This window comes from Lutjanus erythropterus, chromosome 19 (genome assembly GCF_056507025.1).
Source record: "Lutjanus erythropterus isolate fLutEry1 chromosome 19, fLutEry1.hap2, whole genome shotgun sequence".
In the NCBI taxonomy this organism is placed as follows: domain Eukaryota; kingdom Metazoa; phylum Chordata; class Actinopteri; order Lutjaniformes; family Lutjanidae; genus Lutjanus; species Lutjanus erythropterus.
Genome location: NC_139335.1, coordinates 18,173,701 through 18,192,465, shown reverse-complemented (window position 1 = coordinate 18,192,465; position 18,765 = coordinate 18,173,701). Strand labels below are relative to the sequence as shown.

At 38.8% G+C, this 18,765-nt stretch overlaps 2 protein-coding genes across 9 annotated transcripts; one reads left to right on the top strand and one right to left on the bottom strand.

The window, feature by feature from the left end:
* Positions 1–1,615: 1,615 nt before the first annotated feature.
* On the top strand, positions 1,616–7,164 carry LOC146309627 (sterile alpha motif domain-containing protein 9-like). The gene is made up of 2 exons (XM_084744187.1): positions 1,616–1,640; positions 2,409–7,164. Exons 1-2 carry the CDS (start codon positions 1,616–1,618, stop codon positions 7,037–7,039), a joined length of 4,656 nt encoding a protein of 1,551 aa, XP_084600313.1. The 3' UTR covers positions 7,040–7,164.
* Positions 7,165–7,775: 611 nt separating this feature from the next.
* Positions 7,776–16,861, bottom strand: LOC146309626 (BUB3-interacting and GLEBS motif-containing protein ZNF207-like). Of its 8 annotated transcripts, none has more exons than XR_014772460.1 (13): positions 16,726–16,861; positions 15,592–15,718; positions 15,363–15,501; positions 15,100–15,282; positions 14,164–14,239; positions 14,000–14,070; positions 13,678–13,832; positions 12,813–12,905; positions 11,079–11,306; positions 10,743–10,881; positions 9,754–10,277; positions 9,099–9,155; positions 7,776–8,576 (listed from the first exon to the last, which is right to left on the bottom strand). XR_014772460.1 is itself a non-coding variant. In XM_084744518.1 (12 exons), exons 1-11 carry the CDS (start codon positions 16,764–16,766, stop codon positions 10,114–10,116), a joined length of 1,416 nt encoding a protein of 471 aa, XP_084600644.1. In that variant the 5' UTR covers positions 16,767–16,861; the 3' UTR covers positions 7,776–9,834; positions 10,090–10,113. The 8 variants fall into 8 exon arrangements, 4 of the variants coding, with proteins under 4 accessions (XP_084600644.1, XP_084600642.1, XP_084600645.1 ...); XR_014772461.1 differs by having other exon boundaries at positions 7,776–9,155; positions 9,754–9,834; positions 10,090–10,277; XR_014772458.1 differs by having other exon boundaries at positions 9,099–10,277.
* Between the last annotated feature and the right edge of the window lie 1,904 nt (positions 16,862–18,765).

The following is an 18,765-nucleotide window of genomic DNA, read 5'->3' as shown; positions in this document are numbered from 1 at the left end:
AAAGACAATCCCTACAGCAAGAACAGTTATGCACTTTAAAAGTTACATTAAGTTCTCGGTTTATTTAGTTTATATTTTAAAAGTTCATTGTTGCACCCTCCACACAAATAGATCTCCTTTAGGTGCTAGTGCTACTGCCATGTGGTAGATCATACAGTATCTCATTAAATAGGTTAATTGATTGACATATTTAAATCTGAAGATGTAATTATAATTATTCATTATTCCAGGTGGGCTTTTAAAGTTGGATTGTTTTTATCGGGGTGAAAAATACGACATAATTCATGTATATATATACTGCCTCTGAAACCAGACAGAAATCTCAGTTATTTAGCTAACCGACTTGGAGAACTCCTTACAGTTGGCTTCAATCTAATTATATGCTGTGATTTTAATACAGTTACATCAGAAAATGACAATAGCTGTCCTTTTTGTTTTTGATTGTATTTCTATGTTGAAGTTTTTATAGGTGTTTTTATAGACTTTGTGTAGCAGAGAGGTTCTACAAGCAGGTCAGATCATCATTAGATGGTTTCAGAGAGTTACAAGCTTCTGTAAATGCATCATGAGAACAATACAGCATGTATTGATATTAGAAAATGTACTTTGTAATTTGTACTTTTGAATACTTAAGTATTTTTAAAAACATATACTTTTGAATACTTAAGTATTTTTAAAAGCAAGAACTCTAGTACTTTAATTCACATATCTGACAAAATGCTACATCTGTGGTGTCCTTATAAATTTCTATTGAGTTGTATGAAATCATAACTAATCTTTTAGAGGAAGTAGATATTTATAACAGTTAAATTGAGTAAAATGTTTCTTGTCTTCTTAGTTCACTAACTTACCAAACTGCAGTCATAACTAACCAGTGGTTTTTCCAGCGGTTCATAACAGGCTAGAAATTGGACCTATTACTGGTTATTTACGCAGTATTTCACTTGATGTTGCCCAATAAGAATTCAGAATCTCAACAAAGACACTGGTGCCTAAAAACGTATTGACAGGAGAGAGGCAGAGAAGAAAACATGGAAAATCAGCTGGGTCAGTGGGGGCGGGGCATCAAGGCCACTGTGGCCATTATTTTTGAGATCCAAAAGGCCAAACTGAGGGAGCATGGCGGCCATGGTTTTCATAGCTTCCCTGAAACTTCTGCCCTCATACTGTATTTGTTTGTTTGATTGGCGGTCACAACAACCTGTAACATTTCCTACTGCTACAGTAACTTGACACCACGCATGCAGCTGTTTTAATTCAAAGCGATGTATTTTGAGTTTGTTCACTTCAAAGTGTCCATACTTGAGTTATGCATTTCATATCACAAGGTTTTTAACACAACTGACATCAGACATACAAAACTAAATTGACAAAGTGTTTTTAAAATTTCAAACACACATTTACAATGTTAAGAAGTGAAGATGTGATAACACTGCTTTATCACCAACAGAGACACTAAAAGACTGAAATGATCGACAATGACGCTCTAGTCTTGTGCTCCACATGGTAAGAGTGACCTTTGATCTGTGCTTGTGCATGTCAAGTTACAATATAACAGATACTAAAGCTAGTCTTTTACTTCTTCTTCTTCTTCTTCTTAGAAACATCCATAAAAATGGAAAGCAGCTCCTCAGAGACGGGTGAGTATGAAATGTTGCATATTACTATAGTGTTGCAGAAATAAGCGCTTGATTTGGGGCCATTAGGAATCAGTGACAATTCAAGGAGACAGTATTAATGCTTCTGTGACAAACCAAATGCTCATTGGCACTAATGTGTGAATTCTTTTGAGCACCTTTACCTTACAAGATGCTCTGCATGATGCAATATTGTGGCACAACAGTAAAATAAGGGCTACTCATCTGATAAACGTGGCCTTCTCACTCCCACCACCCTGATAAAACACACACATCCACCTTTACCATCAGTGACTGAGTGACAGGCGTGGGATTCACAATACTTTCTTTGTTCCTGTAGTACATCCAGGTCCAGAATTCTGCATGCACTGCTATCTAGCAGTTACTGTACTATGCTGTTATCCACACACTGTTCACTACTAAACTCCACAATGTATGCTCCATTACAGTTGGGTGTGGGTCCTAATAAAACATGATCACAAATGACTTTTCAACCCATAGAGGTCAGTGCTGCAGTGCTTTTCCTCCTCACATGATTTAGTGAGGAGTTTCCCTTTGACACAAAATCAAGTTATTAATGAAAGTACCCAACAATGTGCCACATAATGACTATTCACACGATCACATGCTCACTCAAAGATGTGATTCTGCTGCTTTTTTTATTTGTAACAATACAATGACTCACAGTTACGTAAATTATTTACTGTAAAATGGTCAAATACCCATTAAACTGTTTTTTATGACATTAGATTTTAACATTTTTTTCTACAGATTGGCAAGATCTGTCCCGTGACAGATGGACAGAATGTCATGTGAGCTCCTGGTTAAGATGTATTGGAATAAAAGAGAAATACATAATAAAACTGGAGGAGGAGGAGGTGACAGGACCAGTTCTCACAACTCTACAGAGGGACTACCTCAGCAGGACAATTGGGATGAAAAGTGGACAAATTGAACACCTGCTGAAGAAAAGAGATGCACTTTTAATGTCAGACCCAAATGACTTGAAAAAACAAAGTGATTTAAATGGTAAAGGCAGAAATGACACAAAGAAAAAGGTGTTACATCCAGGACAGGAACCAACCCCCCCTTCACAAAAACCTTGTGACAGAGCAGACAGAGAGGATACACCTGTGCAGTGCAATGACAGCTCAACTTCTACAGGAGTAACTTTCTGTGACTATCAGAACTTTGATGAACACGAAAAAAACTGCAGATATGTCAAACACAATGTGCTTCCTCCAGAGACAGGAACTGAAAACATGATTGTTCCCTGTCATGAATATAAGTCACTGGAGTTTGCACACAAACTAGACTCAAAAAAGCTACAAACTAAAGTAGCAAGTGAGGTGCTAAGATTTGCATGTGCATGCATGAACATGCGAACCAATGGGACAATTCATTTTGGGATCATGGATAAAATAAGAGGCAAACATCAGCATGGTGAAATTATCGGAGTACCTGTCAAGAGTCGGGATGATTTTGTTGACGCACTAGACTACATTGAAAGATGCTTCAAAGACTCAAATCAACAAAGCGATGCCAGGATGTGCATAAGGAACCCCCGATTTATTGAGGTCATTGACAAGGAAGCTACTGAGAAAACATGGGTCATTGAATATAATGTTGTGCCAAAAGCAAGCATAGTGAAAGACAAGCTTTACTCTGTTGGTGTCCCAAAATTCTCTGAGAAGAGCAACAAAGTCATATGTGAAGAGAAAGTTCCTTATTATAGAGTAGGCGCTAACACACCACGCATACCTGATGATGATCTCATTCATTTTATTCAACAACTGAGAGAGAAAGATCAACAGAGGGAAGAGGCAGAATCTTCAAGCAATCACACAGCTGTTGACTGTAGAGAGGATCAAAAGAGGAAACTCTCCATCCTCTTAACATGTGGGAAAACACACATAGATGACTCTATGTGGTACATATTAGTGACCAACACATTTCAGCCAGAGCATCTCAGCAGCATAAGCTTCTTGTGTCACATGAATCTATTCTGTGTGTTTGATTTTGACCCTGATTCAAAGACATCTGGTCTTTGTGGTAGATATAAGGAGCAGAGGGCTGTAACTCTTCACTTCCTTGATGACTATGCTAAAAATGATGAATTGAAAATCCCCGATTTCATTCAGTCTCTGAAGCTTTTTGAGAGAACAAGCTGGATTTTCTGCAATGGAAGAAACGACTTCGCTGGTGGAGAGAGAACCTGTGATGAACAAAGCTGGATCAAAACACAAAAGAAGAAACTGAAAAAGGCCGTGTCTCTCATCTGCAATGACATCCTTCCAAAGGGTTCATTTGTAGTCCTCTTCCTGCTCATGTCAAACGTTGAGCAGCCACTTGTTGAGACGTTCCATGAATTCTATGCAGAGATGAATGGACATGATTATCTGGCGGTCATATCAGAGTCAAAGGAAAACTACAAAAAGTGGTCAAGTCTTGTCCAGATGTCTTGTCCCATGTCTTCACTCAAAGACATCAGCATTGTTGAAATGCCACTGACTCATGTAGACGCCACAGTTCAAAGCATTCAACTGTCAAAGAATCAACCCACAAGGACACTGCCAGTCCTAAAAGGAGGTCTATGCTTCTTAAAGTCAGTTGGGGAGGCTATGCTTGATTCATTGGAAATCATCAGCGTTGACCAATGTGATGATACACAAGTGGAGATCATGAGTGAGGATGAAATCAAACAAATTGAGACCCACTTCTATCGTGGTGGAAAGATAGACTGGATCAACTTCTGGCTTGCTGACAAACGCAAGTGTGGAAATCTCATAAAGAGGGATGCCTATGATGAAGCAAGCAAAATGTTGGACAAGATAGCACATCGTACCAAAGCCGAACGTCCCATTGAGAGTGTGAATATATACCACCATCCTGGCAGTGGTGGAAGCACAGTGGCACGACAGATCCTCTGGAGTTGGAGGAAAGAAGTACGATGTGCAGTTGTTAAACAGTGTAATGAAATCACAATTGTGTGTGAGCATGCAGTAACATTGAGAGAACATGAAGAGAAAGACAAAAACAACTGTCTGCCAGTGCTCTTGCTCTTGGAGGACCGCAATGCCGATTATATAAATGATCTCAGACGGGAGCTTGGAAATGTCATTGCAACCAAGAAAATAAGACCCTCTGTGTTATGCTTCATCCTCCTCATCTGCAACAGGTCAAATGATCCAGAAAGAATGTGCAGAGCATCACCATCTCAAACAGTAGCAGTCACACACAAGCTTACAGAAGCAGAGAAGCCATTGTTCTCACAAAAGTGTGAGGAACTCAAACTGCAGTTTAAACCGGAGTTCATACTCACATTTGTGCTGATGAGTGAAGGGTTCGAGTCAAGTTACATTAAGGATTTTGTGAAAAACATTTTAAATAAAATTGATCATTCATCACCTATCACTCGCCTCATCAGATTTGTGGCTCTCTTGAACTGCTATGTCAGAGACTCATACATATCTGTCTCACACTGCGAGGCATCTCTTGGCTTGAATACTCATGTGGACAGAGCTCGGTACCATGCATTTGTGGATCATCTCAGTGAAGAGGCTAAGCTCATTTTCATCCACCTCAAAGAAGGTTCAACACACATCTCATCAATACGGATTATTCATTCACTGGTGGCAAAGGAAATTTTGAGTCAGCTGTCTGTAAATTTGCCTCAAAGTGACATTACCATGGCTCTCATCAATGACAGTGTACTTATCAATCATAGGTTCGCCAGAGACGAGTTCCTGAAGTTCATCAGAACTCTTTTCATCAGACGCAACAAAAAGAGCAGAGGAGATCCTGAAGACACAGCTTTTTCACCCCTTATTGAGCATGTCACTAATGAAAGAGGTGGTGTTCAGAAAGCTGTTGATCTCATGAAAGCTGCTCACATAGCTTTGGGAAAAGAGCCATATGTGGCGCAGCAGCTGGCCCGGCTGCTTTACACAAATCTGAGATTTGAAGAGGCACTACAATGGGCAAAGGAAGCAAAGTCTCTTCTTCCGTATGATACATTTGTCCTTGACACCTTAGGACAAGTTTACAAGTGGTGGTTTTACCACTTGTATGACACTCTTGAGGAACGACAGCCATCCCCTGAAAGCGCAATTGAAATCATAAGCATTGCACTCAAAGGAATTTCTGCCTTTCGGGCCTCAGAGAAAACACCAAAGAAAGAGACAGTCAGCCTTAACAGTTCATACCAGGGGGAAGTAGATGTTGGCTGCAGGCTGCTACATTTCCTGTCAGAAGTAAACATATTTTCAAACAGTACTGGAAGATCAGATTTGTTGCAGTACTTGTTAACAGACTACATACCAGAAGGGGTCAAAACTCCCTGGCAGAGGTTTCATCAGCAGTTGAAAGGATTACAAAAGAGTTTGGGCCACGCACTTGAGTGCATTTCTGAAGACCTCAGCTATTTTCAAACTGACATTAGTGAAGAGGATGAAGAGCTTGATGCAAGGGATCCAGAACAAGTATACAAGCCTAGAGAATGGCTGACAAGAAAGAGTGCTGTATATGCTGGATTTTTTTGCACGCTACCAGATGAAAGTGACAAAGCGCTTGAAAGCAACAGTACTGACATGACCAGTCCAGCTGATAGGTTTTCTCCATTTCAAAGACAGATGAGAACCTACAAGCTCGGTGGAGGAAATTTTACATCCATCATCTCATTACTTTATGACAAAAATCCACAGAGGGCAGGACAGAAACTTGAGACAATAGTTGGCATGTACCCAGAAAACTTGACGAGGAATTGCTTGGACCAAAAAGAACTTACAAACTTCATCACTTGCCAGATAGCTCTTAACTGCATTCTACCCGGGTCCTCAAAGCTCCTGTCCCTTGAAAAGCTGCAAGATCTCAGCAAGAGATTTAGTACAGAGGGGAGAAACATGTCAACAGCAAGTGCTCTCTTCCTTCTCTCCCTTCTGTTTTGGCCTGAGACTAGCAATGAGCTCAGTTCTGCTGATACTCAGACCCTTTTATCAGCCATTGACACGCTTCAGAGACTCTGCTGGCAAAAAAGCCAAGATGTTTCTCAGAGGCATAGCAAAATCGTGACCCATTTCTTTCTAGGAAAAGGAAGAGGTCTTAACAAGGTTGTCCACAGAACTGCTATCGAAAAGCAGATCAAAGGCACTCTTAGTGAAAGAAAACTGAAATGGCTTGGAGGGGAAGTGTGGAAAACAAAGGAAGTGTTGAAGTTACTGAAACGTGTTGAAGGATGGACAGAAAATGGACACTTGTTTGTGAACGGAGGAACCAGACACAGCAAGATCAGGGTCCTTCCACGATATTCTGCCTCCTTGCCAAATGGAAATGAGAGTGTCACCTTCTACCTGGGCTTTTCATTTGATGGAGTGTTTGCCTTTGACATCCAAGTAATAGAGTAATGGTATGAATATAAATCTGCAAATAACAGTCCTAGGCTACAGTGGTCATTACATAATCCTGAGCTACAAAGGCTTAGACAGACCTTAACCCTTTCATATAGGACACAAGTCTAAAGAAATGATGATTTCTGCTTAATATATTATCAACAGATGCATTCAATCAAAGGGGTTTCTGTTTCTCCAAATCTTCAGTCTAAAATACTCCCATCTCCTCTGCCAGCCGGTGTTTTTCTCTTCACATGTATTGGTTTTTGCAGTCTTGACTGACCTTCTATATTGTGTGTCAAATAAGTGAAAGTACAGTATCTATGTCTGCAAAAGACTATGGACATTATTATACTCTAAATCGCTGTTTCCCAACCCCCACTAGTGTGCTCCAAAGCATCACAGGTTGTAAAATTTTCTTGATTTTAAGGGTTGTTTTAAAAAAAAAAAAAAAAAAAAAAAAAAAAAAAAGCTTCTAAGTCAGCATTTCTGCAAGAACATGACACTCAAGTCTTGATTTCAATTCCATTTCAGGCATCAATAACTTTCACAAGCAATTTTCCTTATTGTATCACTACTAATATGATCATAGGGTAAATACTGAACTTTTTCTTAATTGATGCTACATGTGCCCTGACAAAAAGTGCTCTTGATACGCTTATTACGGTTTACATCAACAGGAGCTCCAGCTTAATGTTTTCAAATATATTAAATGATAACAGAGGGGAAACACTGAAGAGACACTTTGGAGTTCATGAATTGGTTTATTAAGGAAAAACAAACATTTAGACTTTGGCACAGAAATCACAAATAATATCCTGTAGAGTGTATTGAGGGATAAGTCCTGAAACAAATATTCATGACTAAGCGTAGAGTTTTTGATTCAATTAAAAAAAAAAAAAAAAAGTTGTCCCAGTACCATTATATTCATAGTCAAGGTATGGAATAACTACTAGTAAAGGAAAACCTGTGAAACCTTTTCATGTAACTGTATGCTTTGTCAGGTAAAACTTTTTTGTGATATTTAATAAACCCAATTATCTTTCTTTGATATTCTCTTACACAGCAGTGAGTTTAAGCAACAAAAATATTCAATATTAGCTGGATAAGTATATTTAACAGAAGTGATAATGAGCCCATACTTACCAGTGAAGTCTCTACCTGTATTACACGTGTAAAGTATTAAATCATTAGCTTAAATCGAGGTACTTTGCACCAGAAAATATGCTGAGATGTGGATCACATCAAGCAGAAGCAGTGGGAAGAAATGTGCTACACACTCCAGCACTAACTATGATTTATTACAGTTATCCCTCCAGATCAAACAGAATGATTGGCTATCATCAGTGTAAAATGATTCAGAATTGTTGTGGGCTCATTTTATGTTCATCAAAAAGACAAACATTAAAATCTCATATTATGTGAGCACACAAAACACAGGTCGATGGAAATTAAAATTACAGCAGTGGTACTTACAGCTTTAACTAACCTGTTACTGGTAGAGATTCTCCTTCATGTAAGTAGTTAAATTCAAATGATCAAGTGAGGAAAGCTGATGAAACAAACAGGATTAAGTGGTAAAGCCATTTTACAAGCATATGAAAAGTCATTTGTTCATCACAAACCTCCCAACAAACATTTAATGTAAATAAGGCTGTATGTGACAGACTGTTAATGGTGTCTGTGTGTGGGATTCTCAAATGATTTGATTTAACCAAGCCATCAATATTTCAGACCGTAATCTGCTGCAGACTAGAGGACTACTTCATATCAAAAGCTTACAAAGGAATATAGTTTCATTTAATATCTCTATACTTTCAGTATTAAGTTATTAAATGAAAACAAAGCTTCCTGATGCTCTCACCAATCAATGGAGGATACAGGTTCAATGGCAGATAAGAGCTTAACAAGAATATAATTCACATGCCTGAAAAAGAATGGTGCCTAAACGCAACAACACAAACAAGGGCCTTCACCAAACTTGCTGCAAGTTTGGGGACATTGAGATCCAACAGCGTGTAAGCTGTGAGGGCCCCTGGTAATGAATGAGAAGACAAAAAATGGTGAGACTTGCCTCAGGCTGAACAGGGCTACACTGAGACACGGCCTCAGCCAGTCCCCCATGGCATCGCTACAGGGAGAAGAGAAATCTGGGTTTTAGCGCTACAGCCACCAGCGACCCGGAAGTTATGCAGCTGTACAATGCACTCAGTGTGTCAAAGTCTAGCCTGCCAGTGCCATGTACAGAACAGCAATAAATACAAACAAATTCAATCTACTGTTTAGAGCAAAAAGAAAAACAAACCAACATTTTTCATTTCAAATCAACAAAAAAATTCAAAGCACAGATGCACATTTCTGTTGATCTTGTTCATCATTAAACCTACAAAAGCACAATCACCATGTAGTTCATGACTGGAGTACAAACCTGCTGTGACGTCTTTTTTTCCCACTAACGTCCCGCAAAGAAGAGTCTTACATTTTTGCCACATTTTATTACAATACAGTTTTACAACAATACATATACCATTTCATTTAGTACTCCATCTATTTAACGTTGAGGGAGTGTTTCCTCATTTAAACTATGAAAACAAAACAGAAATGAATGCATCAACAGTTATTTGAAGCCCTCACCAAACAAAGTTGGGGACGTAAAGTCCAACAGCACTATGTGCTGTGAAGGCCTCACTGTTAAGCTTAGAACAGAAATGTATTTACATAAAACTTGCCTTGATAAAGGGTGGGTACTGCCCATGTAACTCCAGCGCCTTCACAACACTACGAACCATATCTACTACACTTCTATACACCTAAATGAAACATGAGAAGGAAAAAAAGCCACAGAACAGAGATGGTTTGAAACAACAGTTCATAGTCTTGGTTAGGTACAGTGTAAATATTTCCCATGCGCTCTGTGATGCTTTTATAGCTCTTTTGTTTGCTGTTTATTCAGTGTCTCTTCCTCATAGCTCAGTAGTAGAATACACAATACGTTGTTCTACTACAATACCAATACTGGTTTGTCTAGCAGCTGAGGACATTAGAAAAGGGTTGAGTGTCCAAACCTATTGAAGAGAGGAAGGCAGGCTTCAGTAGCGACCTCCAGGAGACATGACAGGGGGTCTCATACCCATGGGTGGCCGTGGAGGGGCTCCCTGGTACCCTGGGGGAACCACAGGGGGGGCCTGTCCGTATGGAGGCATCCCTCCTGGCATGTAGCCTGGCATCCCCTGGGGTGGACCACCATACTGGCCTGCAAGAACAAAGATTGGTTGGCTTTTTTATTTTTTATTTTTTATAATGTAGTGAAAGTTGTGTTTTTTGCTACTAATATTCCACAGCCATGCTAGCAGCTCTGTGTGGCTCGTATCTGGGATATCATGGCTTCATTTTTGTACAGTGGCAGGAAGAGGAGTGGCATCCATCTTTATTTATGTCAATGGTCTGGACCAAAGTGATGGACTGACCAACAGCTTGATATTTCCATCCCTGAAGTCAAGCCACTAGCATGGCAGCAAATGTAACACCATTAAATATTTTGTCTTAAGTTGCAACATTTATGAAGAAAAGCTGAAATAATGAGTTACATAATGATGACATAAGAGAGATTCTCATCCTGTAGAGAAATGTTGTTCCGAACAAGAATAAACAGCTCTGGTTAACAGATCAGCAAAAAGCATAAAAGTTTTTTTCTGAGCTAGAGGCAGGTGTTGTGTACCAGGTATGGGATGCCTCATGCTGGGCTGCTGAGGAGCCATCATGCCACCCACAGGACCCACTGACGGGGCAGCGGCGGCGGCCTGGCCTGGACGGGGAATACAGCGCTGGTACCTGGGCAGCTGAGCCCGCAACTCTTCCTACAGGACACAGACAGCAAACAAGGAAGAATAATTTGACTCTGAAATGCTGCAGCTTAAACAGAAGAACTAAACAAGAAAATAATTTTCATTTTATAAGAGACATCTATTGACTTTGCTTTGATTAAAAATATTTTCTCAAAATGCTACTTACTGTAAAAACTATAAAGAGAGGCAGCTGCAGCTGGACTACTCACCAGTGAGATATCCTCATCAGGGTGGATCAACTTACTGGTTGCACTGGAGGTAGTGAGGGTGGCGGGCTTACTGGTCACAGTAGAGGGAGGTTTGGAGACCGTGCTGCTTCCAGCATTGGGGCTGGCCACAGCTACGGTGGCCTGAGTGTAGGCCGGGAATGTGGGCTTTGAGGGATCGGAGGAGGTAGAGGGGGGAGGGTGGGGGGACCCTGACACTGTCTGCTGACTCTGAGGGGGGAGAGAGGAAAACACATTAGAGACACTCTGCTAGACGGTATTTAAATTCACATACGGGACACTTTTAGTCATACTTTCAGGTTACTCCCATTTATAGTTAGTCTACTTAAAGCCTGGCATTAATATTATTGTTTGTACACAGATTTAAAGGGGTAATTTGGATTAATTCAAGTGGAGTTGAATGAGGTACTTTCAGTGTATTACTTACAGTAGATGGTGGTTGACATGCCACCAGTCTGGAGAAACAGAGGGGTGTACCAGAACAGGAGCTAAACAATGTTCTGCTGAGGACAGGTTCAGCAACAAATCATATTTTAGACACTTAACCGCTTTACATTGCCATCAGACAGACTTTTCAAACTGGAAACTGAAGTTAAATCACTATTAGTCTGACTCATCAGACATCCACATGATTCACCTTCAGTTTCCCATTAGTAAAGGCTGTCTGACAGCAAGGTAAAATATTCCAAATATAGGGTACATTTAAAAGTTGAATAAGTAAGATTTGTCAGCTGCTGAAAGATAGTTGCTTGTTTAGTCTGATTCCCAGTACATCAAGTAATAGGAGCATGTGGGCCGCCATCTACTGTAGATAATACACTGATTACAGATAAATATCAGATTTAACTGAATTTTTACTGCCCTAAAAAGATGCTGCAGGAACACCTCCACCAATCAGAGGGTTGAGCTGTAGCCTGTAAGTAGCCTGAGAGGTGAAATGCTGGGGCTTCATTTCACTCCCTGCTACTTGTAAAGCTGATTACTCTGAACGGTTAACTACTGAAAGCAACCTCTATGAACATTTTAGTCAATATCTCTCCTGTCTCCTCTGGATTTTAGCAGCTGGACAGTATAGAATTCATGTTTAGAGAGATTTCAGTGAATGAATCAAACTAAAACCCTTACAGTGAGTGGGACGTGTCATGTACCCTGCTGTGTCCATTTGTATTTCCACTGCATGATGACATGTCAATGCCAAGTCTATGAATGGGGTCTTTGTTATTTCTATAACATGTTAACACCACTGTTGTTTGTTACACAGATGGGAGAGTAACCATTTAAAGTATGGCTAGAGTAAAACCTACTACATTGAGCCTGCAAGAAAACAAGTCCAGAAGCGCATGCTGCGCCACATCACCCTGCAGCAGTTCAGAAATAAGAAGCTCACTTTACAAATCTGCATAATGCTTCAGTTTTTGATATTGGTGAGGTGGTTGAGCAAATTTTTCCAGCAGTTTTCTATATATGCAGATTTGTAGCAAAAGAAAATGCAAAACAAAGGCATGTTGCTAGAAACGATTAACATTTTTTAAGTATTTTATACCCACTTTTTTTTTTTTTTTTACAACTTCCGGCTAAAAAAAAAAAAAAAAGCTTTGGCAAATAAAACAGTATGAATCTGCCGAAATATACCACAGCCAAAACTAAACACAATTATGTGCATGCCAATTGTAAAGCTGCAGGTCATTAGAATAGAGCAGGCAGATGGCTGCATACTTGTGATGTGATAGGGAACAGAGCTTTAGGGGAGGCAGACTGAGATTCTGCACTTGATGAGCCTGTACTTGTACTTGCAACACGATTGCCCATCTGCAGCACAGGAAGAGAGTAAAGAATAGGAAACATAAATAAATATTTCTTCAGTTTAAAGAGTTCGGATTATTTGATCTGGGGTTGTATGAGGTACTTATCAATAGTCAGTGTGTTAGCTATAGTGGATGCCAGTCTGCACGCACCCAGTTTGGAGAAGCATCACAAGTACCATTATAGAAAGATAAGCAATGTACTGCTGTGGACAGAGTCAACAACAAAATATACTTTTACCACCTAAAAAAGGAAAAGCAGTTAAAGTGTACACTGTATTTAGAAATTTTTCCCCAATTTACTTTGCCATCAGAGAGCCTTTTTTGATGGGAAACTACTTTTATATGATCAAAATATCACCCTCTCAGTGAAAGTGATGAATTTAGTGTTCTAAATACAGCGTACATGTAAACTGATATGGTTTTTCTAGGTGGAGCTTTTTTTAAGAAGCTAAAATACCTTTTGCTGCTGACTCTGTACACAACAGCACTTTGCTGAGTTTCTGTGCCGGTGCTCCTCTCTGCTTCTCAAAACTGGGGACGTGCCAATAGCTGTAGCTAACAGACTGATTATCGGTAAATAACTCATAAAACCCCACTTCAAATAAACTGAACTGTAGCTTTAAGGAATTGCTGGGTAAATTTTCCTTGATATCAGCCTGTGTGAGCACAGAGAGCCAATCAAACATCTCTTATTCAACTGGAAAAGGAAATGTTTTGCCTAATAGGGAGTGCTGAGGGAGGTAAAAGGTGGTAAATGATGCCATAAAGATGTTTACCTGTCCAGCAATGGGGAAGAGAGGCTTTGTGACATCAGGCTGGGCTGAGGGGGCAGTGGCAGCAGGAACGGCAGGCCGAGTCAGCACGTTTGCAGCAGGGGGGACCTGAGCCATGTGTGTGACGCCCGGACGGTGGCCCACAGGAGGAGGCATGCCTGATACCAGCAGAACAAATTAAGACCTCACCACAACATTTTTATATAACATATGTTGGGCACTAACATATTTACAAACACTTATTTAAAAAATAATAATAATGATAATAATTTACATCAAGGCAATGATCTTAGCCTTCTGAGGGTGTACGCTGGCAGAGCATTACCTGGTGGCACACCTGGCATCATTGGAGGCATCCCTGGACCTGGAGGCATCATCCCACCCATTGGTATCATCCTAAATACATCAATAATATGCAAGGTTAACATAATAGATATAATCAGGAGGGGATTAACAAAAATTACTTGATTAATAACCCTAAGTATTTACCCTGGAGGCATTCCTGGCAGTACAGGGGGCATTCCTGGCATCATCGGTGGCACACCAGGCATCATTGGGGGAATTCCTAAAACAAAGAGATACATTCATACAGACTCAAGTGTGTTATCACAAAACAACATAGTTTACATTATGTAATACATTTATATAATAATAATACATAATACATCTGTACTGCAAGTAATGCAGCCCAAAGTGCCTTAAAACAAAGGAATTAGATGCATAACAAAAGACATGGTGAGAGATGGGTGGATGATACCGAGGCTCATTTCACTCCTGTGAAGCACGCCATTTCAAAACATTGTGCCGGTGCTTGTGTCAAATAAAGAATATAACAGGACTGATGACGTCCAAAGCCAGTTTTTCAGTTTTCAGTTTCCCAAAGCCCAATAAAGCGTCTTTTGTCCACAGCACAAACGCATTCAGTTGACTGTCATAAAGGAGTAAAGAAATAAAAAAATATTCACATTTAAGAAGTTGGAGTGGAAAAATTTGACTTTTTTCCTTAAAAGATTACTCATATCCAATTAATCAATTATGAAAATAGTTGCTGATAAATTTAATAGCTGACAACTAATCAATTCATCGTTACAGCAGCAGCTGTGGATAAAACAAGACATTTGAGAACCAAATCTCGGGCTCTGGGAAACACTGACATTTTATGGACCAAACAACTCATTTATTAATCAAGAAAATATGCGACACACTTTTGATAAATAATCATCACTTATGTGGATATAATGAGTAGGTGGGTAAAAGCAAATAACAGAACAGACAACACTTATGCCATATTACAAAACCTGAGATGATATCTAGTCTCATATCAATATATTGTCAAGCCATAATATGGGACTGCTCCCTCAACAGCTGTGCAGCACGTCCATAAATATGTACAGAACAGATGTATTATCATTGTTTGTTTCCCACCTGAGTAGCTGCCCGGTGGTATCCCTGGAGTAGCGGAGCCAGGAGGCATGCCAGGCTGGGTCATTGGTGGAATGTAGCCTGCCTGGGGTTGGCCTGCAGCGGGCTGCTGGAAGGAGGGACCAGGCTCGTCATCGTCATCATACTCATCAGAGTCGTCCTGGTTCTGCTTTTTCTTTTGAGTCTCTGAAAATAGGGACAAGCATAATAAGTCTCAGGAATTTACCATAACAAGACAGTAGATTGAGATACTTTGGTGCCAGTACCTTGGTTTTTTTGTTCAAGCACTCTTCTTCTCTCTTCCATGTCTTTTTCAGGAATACCCTCCATGCCATATATTTCCAGCTCAATATCCGTTCTTCCAGGTATTGCATTAGGAACTCCATCAATGGTCTCCTTATGCACCTGTGACAGAGGTGATATGGCGATTTTAGTATAGAAAGAAGTCATTTTATTTGTGTTTATGAAGATGTTTCCTTATTATTGCTTCCTTACCTGCATACAGTGGATTGCAAGCCCAGGGCCAGTGTACAACTTTTTATGGCAGATGTGGCACTTGAAATGTTTGGCCTTCTGATGCTGAATGAGAATCTTTTCATCATCAAAATCCCTGTTACAGTACCTGAGACTATGGTTTAGGAAACTCTTTTCCTGAAAAACTTGATCATTGCGGTGCTACATCATGGCTGAACATAATGTGCATTTACATACTCATCAACATAGTACATAAACATAAATCATTCTACTTGGAAAAAGTAGTCTCCCCTTGAAACAAACCAACATCAGATCGGGCCTGCAAGAAAATCTCAAGCTTACCATTTACATATCTGATTATAAATAAGTTAGCCTTACTTTTTTTTTTTTTTTTTTTAAAGTGGCATTTAATTCATTGTTTTTAATCCCTTGAAAGTATTTCTGCAACGACATGAAGAGGACATTGATGTGGACTGCTCTTTTTGTCAACTGGATACAGAAAATATAATTCAAGTCATTTATTATGGTCTGGTCCCTTTTACATATTATATATATATGTATATACATATACATATATATATATATATATATATATATATATATATATATATATATATATATATACATACATACATATATATAAAAAATTATAAAAATTATAAATTTTCATTTTCTCATTAAATTTACTTATTTACCCCTTGAGTATGTCAAATTAATCCTATTACTTGCAAATTCATATATTCATAAATCTGAATTTTGTTTCATTTTTGAAACTTTAAGTCAAACAATAAATTAATTTGGTCCTATATTCTAAGAAGCCATCAAAACATTAAATTTATGTAACTACCATAACATTTTTAAAGTATGACCTGACTATGTCTGTGTATTGTATTGTACGTTACTGAACTGTACGTTAATTTTGCTGTTTGTAAATAAAACGTTTTCAAAAGACACACATTAAAAATACCACATAACCTAACATTAACGTTACACACCTATAATTTAATACAAGTCATGTTATAAGAAGCTCAGGTTAACTAACAGTTGATATTATCTTAGTAAACAGAGGAAGATAAGGTTGTCTACCACAGATTCAGGTCTAGATAAGAGCAAGAAAACGTTATAACAATAAAAGCAGGATGTGGAAAAGGATACCAGCACCAAGGCTTCATCTGCTTTTTCTTCTTTCTTCCCATGATTTCTGTAAATTCAATCCCTGCTAACGCAGTAAGATAAAATAACGTTGACTAACATACCAGAGCGGAAATGAAGCAATTGAAGATGGCGTCGGTCAGGTTTCCAGCGGTCGTGTCCAGAAGAGAACCCAAGAGTTGCAAAACTCTCGCGAGATTTGTATTTATTGTCTCTCCATCGCGCACCTTTTACAAACAAATTAAATTTTTTATGTTACAATGTTTTGGGTAAGATGTGGTTTGGTTTAGGGACAAAAAGGTTATGGGAAGCTCGTGATTTGGACTACAAATTTCACTCTCGCGAGATCTTTCGCGTGCCTGGGGTTCCTTTCTAGGCACGACCGTCATCAGCGCCCCGAAAAAGTCTGTGTTCGCAGGCGCCCTCTAGTGGACCAAGACTATTATTTATTTATCGTTTATGTTACTTTTATGTAAAATGATCAGACACTGCACAAGAGACTGAAAAGGTAGCACATCTCAAGTCTTTGAGTCAAGGAAGGAAAAATACTCAGTGCTGTGCAGGTTCAAATTGTTAAAATACACATTGACAGAGATAGCACAGCTTGGGGCCAGTTATAGGAACCAATCACTTTTTCCCCCTATGTACCTAGATACAGGGACCAATTACAGATAACCCTATTACATACAACACGAAGCTTAACAAAACACTCATCCTGGCCATCATTCACTACTAAGACCATATCCTAAATGAAAATAAAGACACGCACTTAAATGATGATCCTAACTCAAAAAGCATTTTATACAGAAATCATTATTAAGTTCATTTGGTGCCAAAACATTTCTGTCTGGGCCACTTTCTTTAGAACATATCCTCCTCAAGTAGGCATCATGACTTTCTCCGTTCCACTGTATATTAATAGAGGGTTGGGATGATGAGGATTAATCTATGGTTAATTAAGTCATTAAGAATTTGATCGATCAAGTAAAATTTAATCAATATTATAAAATAACGATCTGAAATATAAACGATTATTTTTATGAGTGCATGTGACATGTTATCTGATACTTAAGTATATGTGTTTAATATGTAGGTCTTTACATATTTAGATGTTTCATAGGCTATGTCATGCTGTGAGAGAATATGCAATATGTTGCTGTGGAAGTAAAGCTTTAATTGAAGAGGGGAAAATGCATTTGGTATTGCATGGTATAAGCAAAATTTATATATATTTTTTTAATAACGATTAATCAATTGATTGATTGTTAATGTTACCAATGATCAATTAAGTAAAGTGCTTACAATTTGCAACCCTAGAAGAGGATGAACTGTGACTTTCTGCAGCATAATGTTTTGAAATTGCATAATATGTGTTGCTTGTACTGAGTGCATTTTTCTGTTCAGATATTTGTTGTTTTAGGGTTGGTTTGATCTGTCCCACATATACTGACCCACCTACCTACACTTTCTTATTCTCTGCATTTAAGAACAGGACAGGACATGAATGAACTCTTTATTGTAGGGCTGTGCGGTAACTGACATCTGTGATCAGATGGAACAGGAAGTGAAAATGAAATAGTGAAATTATCAGGAGGAATGAGCTCTAAACTTGAAATATTAGATGGATGGAGTCAAGCCAGTTAGTCCACACAGAGCATCAACCAAGTCATCCATCACAAAGAAAATCAAACAAGGACTAGAAGAACTAGATCAACCTTTCCCAAATTATTTTTCCAAATTATGCTTGGACATCAATCCAAAAAGAAAGGAAATTCAAAAAGAAAGAAAAGAAAAACAGAAATGTATCCATAAAATAAATGTCCATTTGTTTCTGGGTCAGTGTGACAGAATAAGCAGGATTCAGGAATATAATTTCAGATTTTTTTTAATGGTTTGTTGGGCAGAGTTAATGAATAATTTTTAAAGTGCACTTTATTAAGTTTATTATGAACAGTCCAAAACAAATCAGTGTAGTAGTACTAGTAGCAGCAGTAGTAGTAGTAGTAGTAGTAGTAGTAGTAGTAGTAGTAGTAGTAGAAGTAG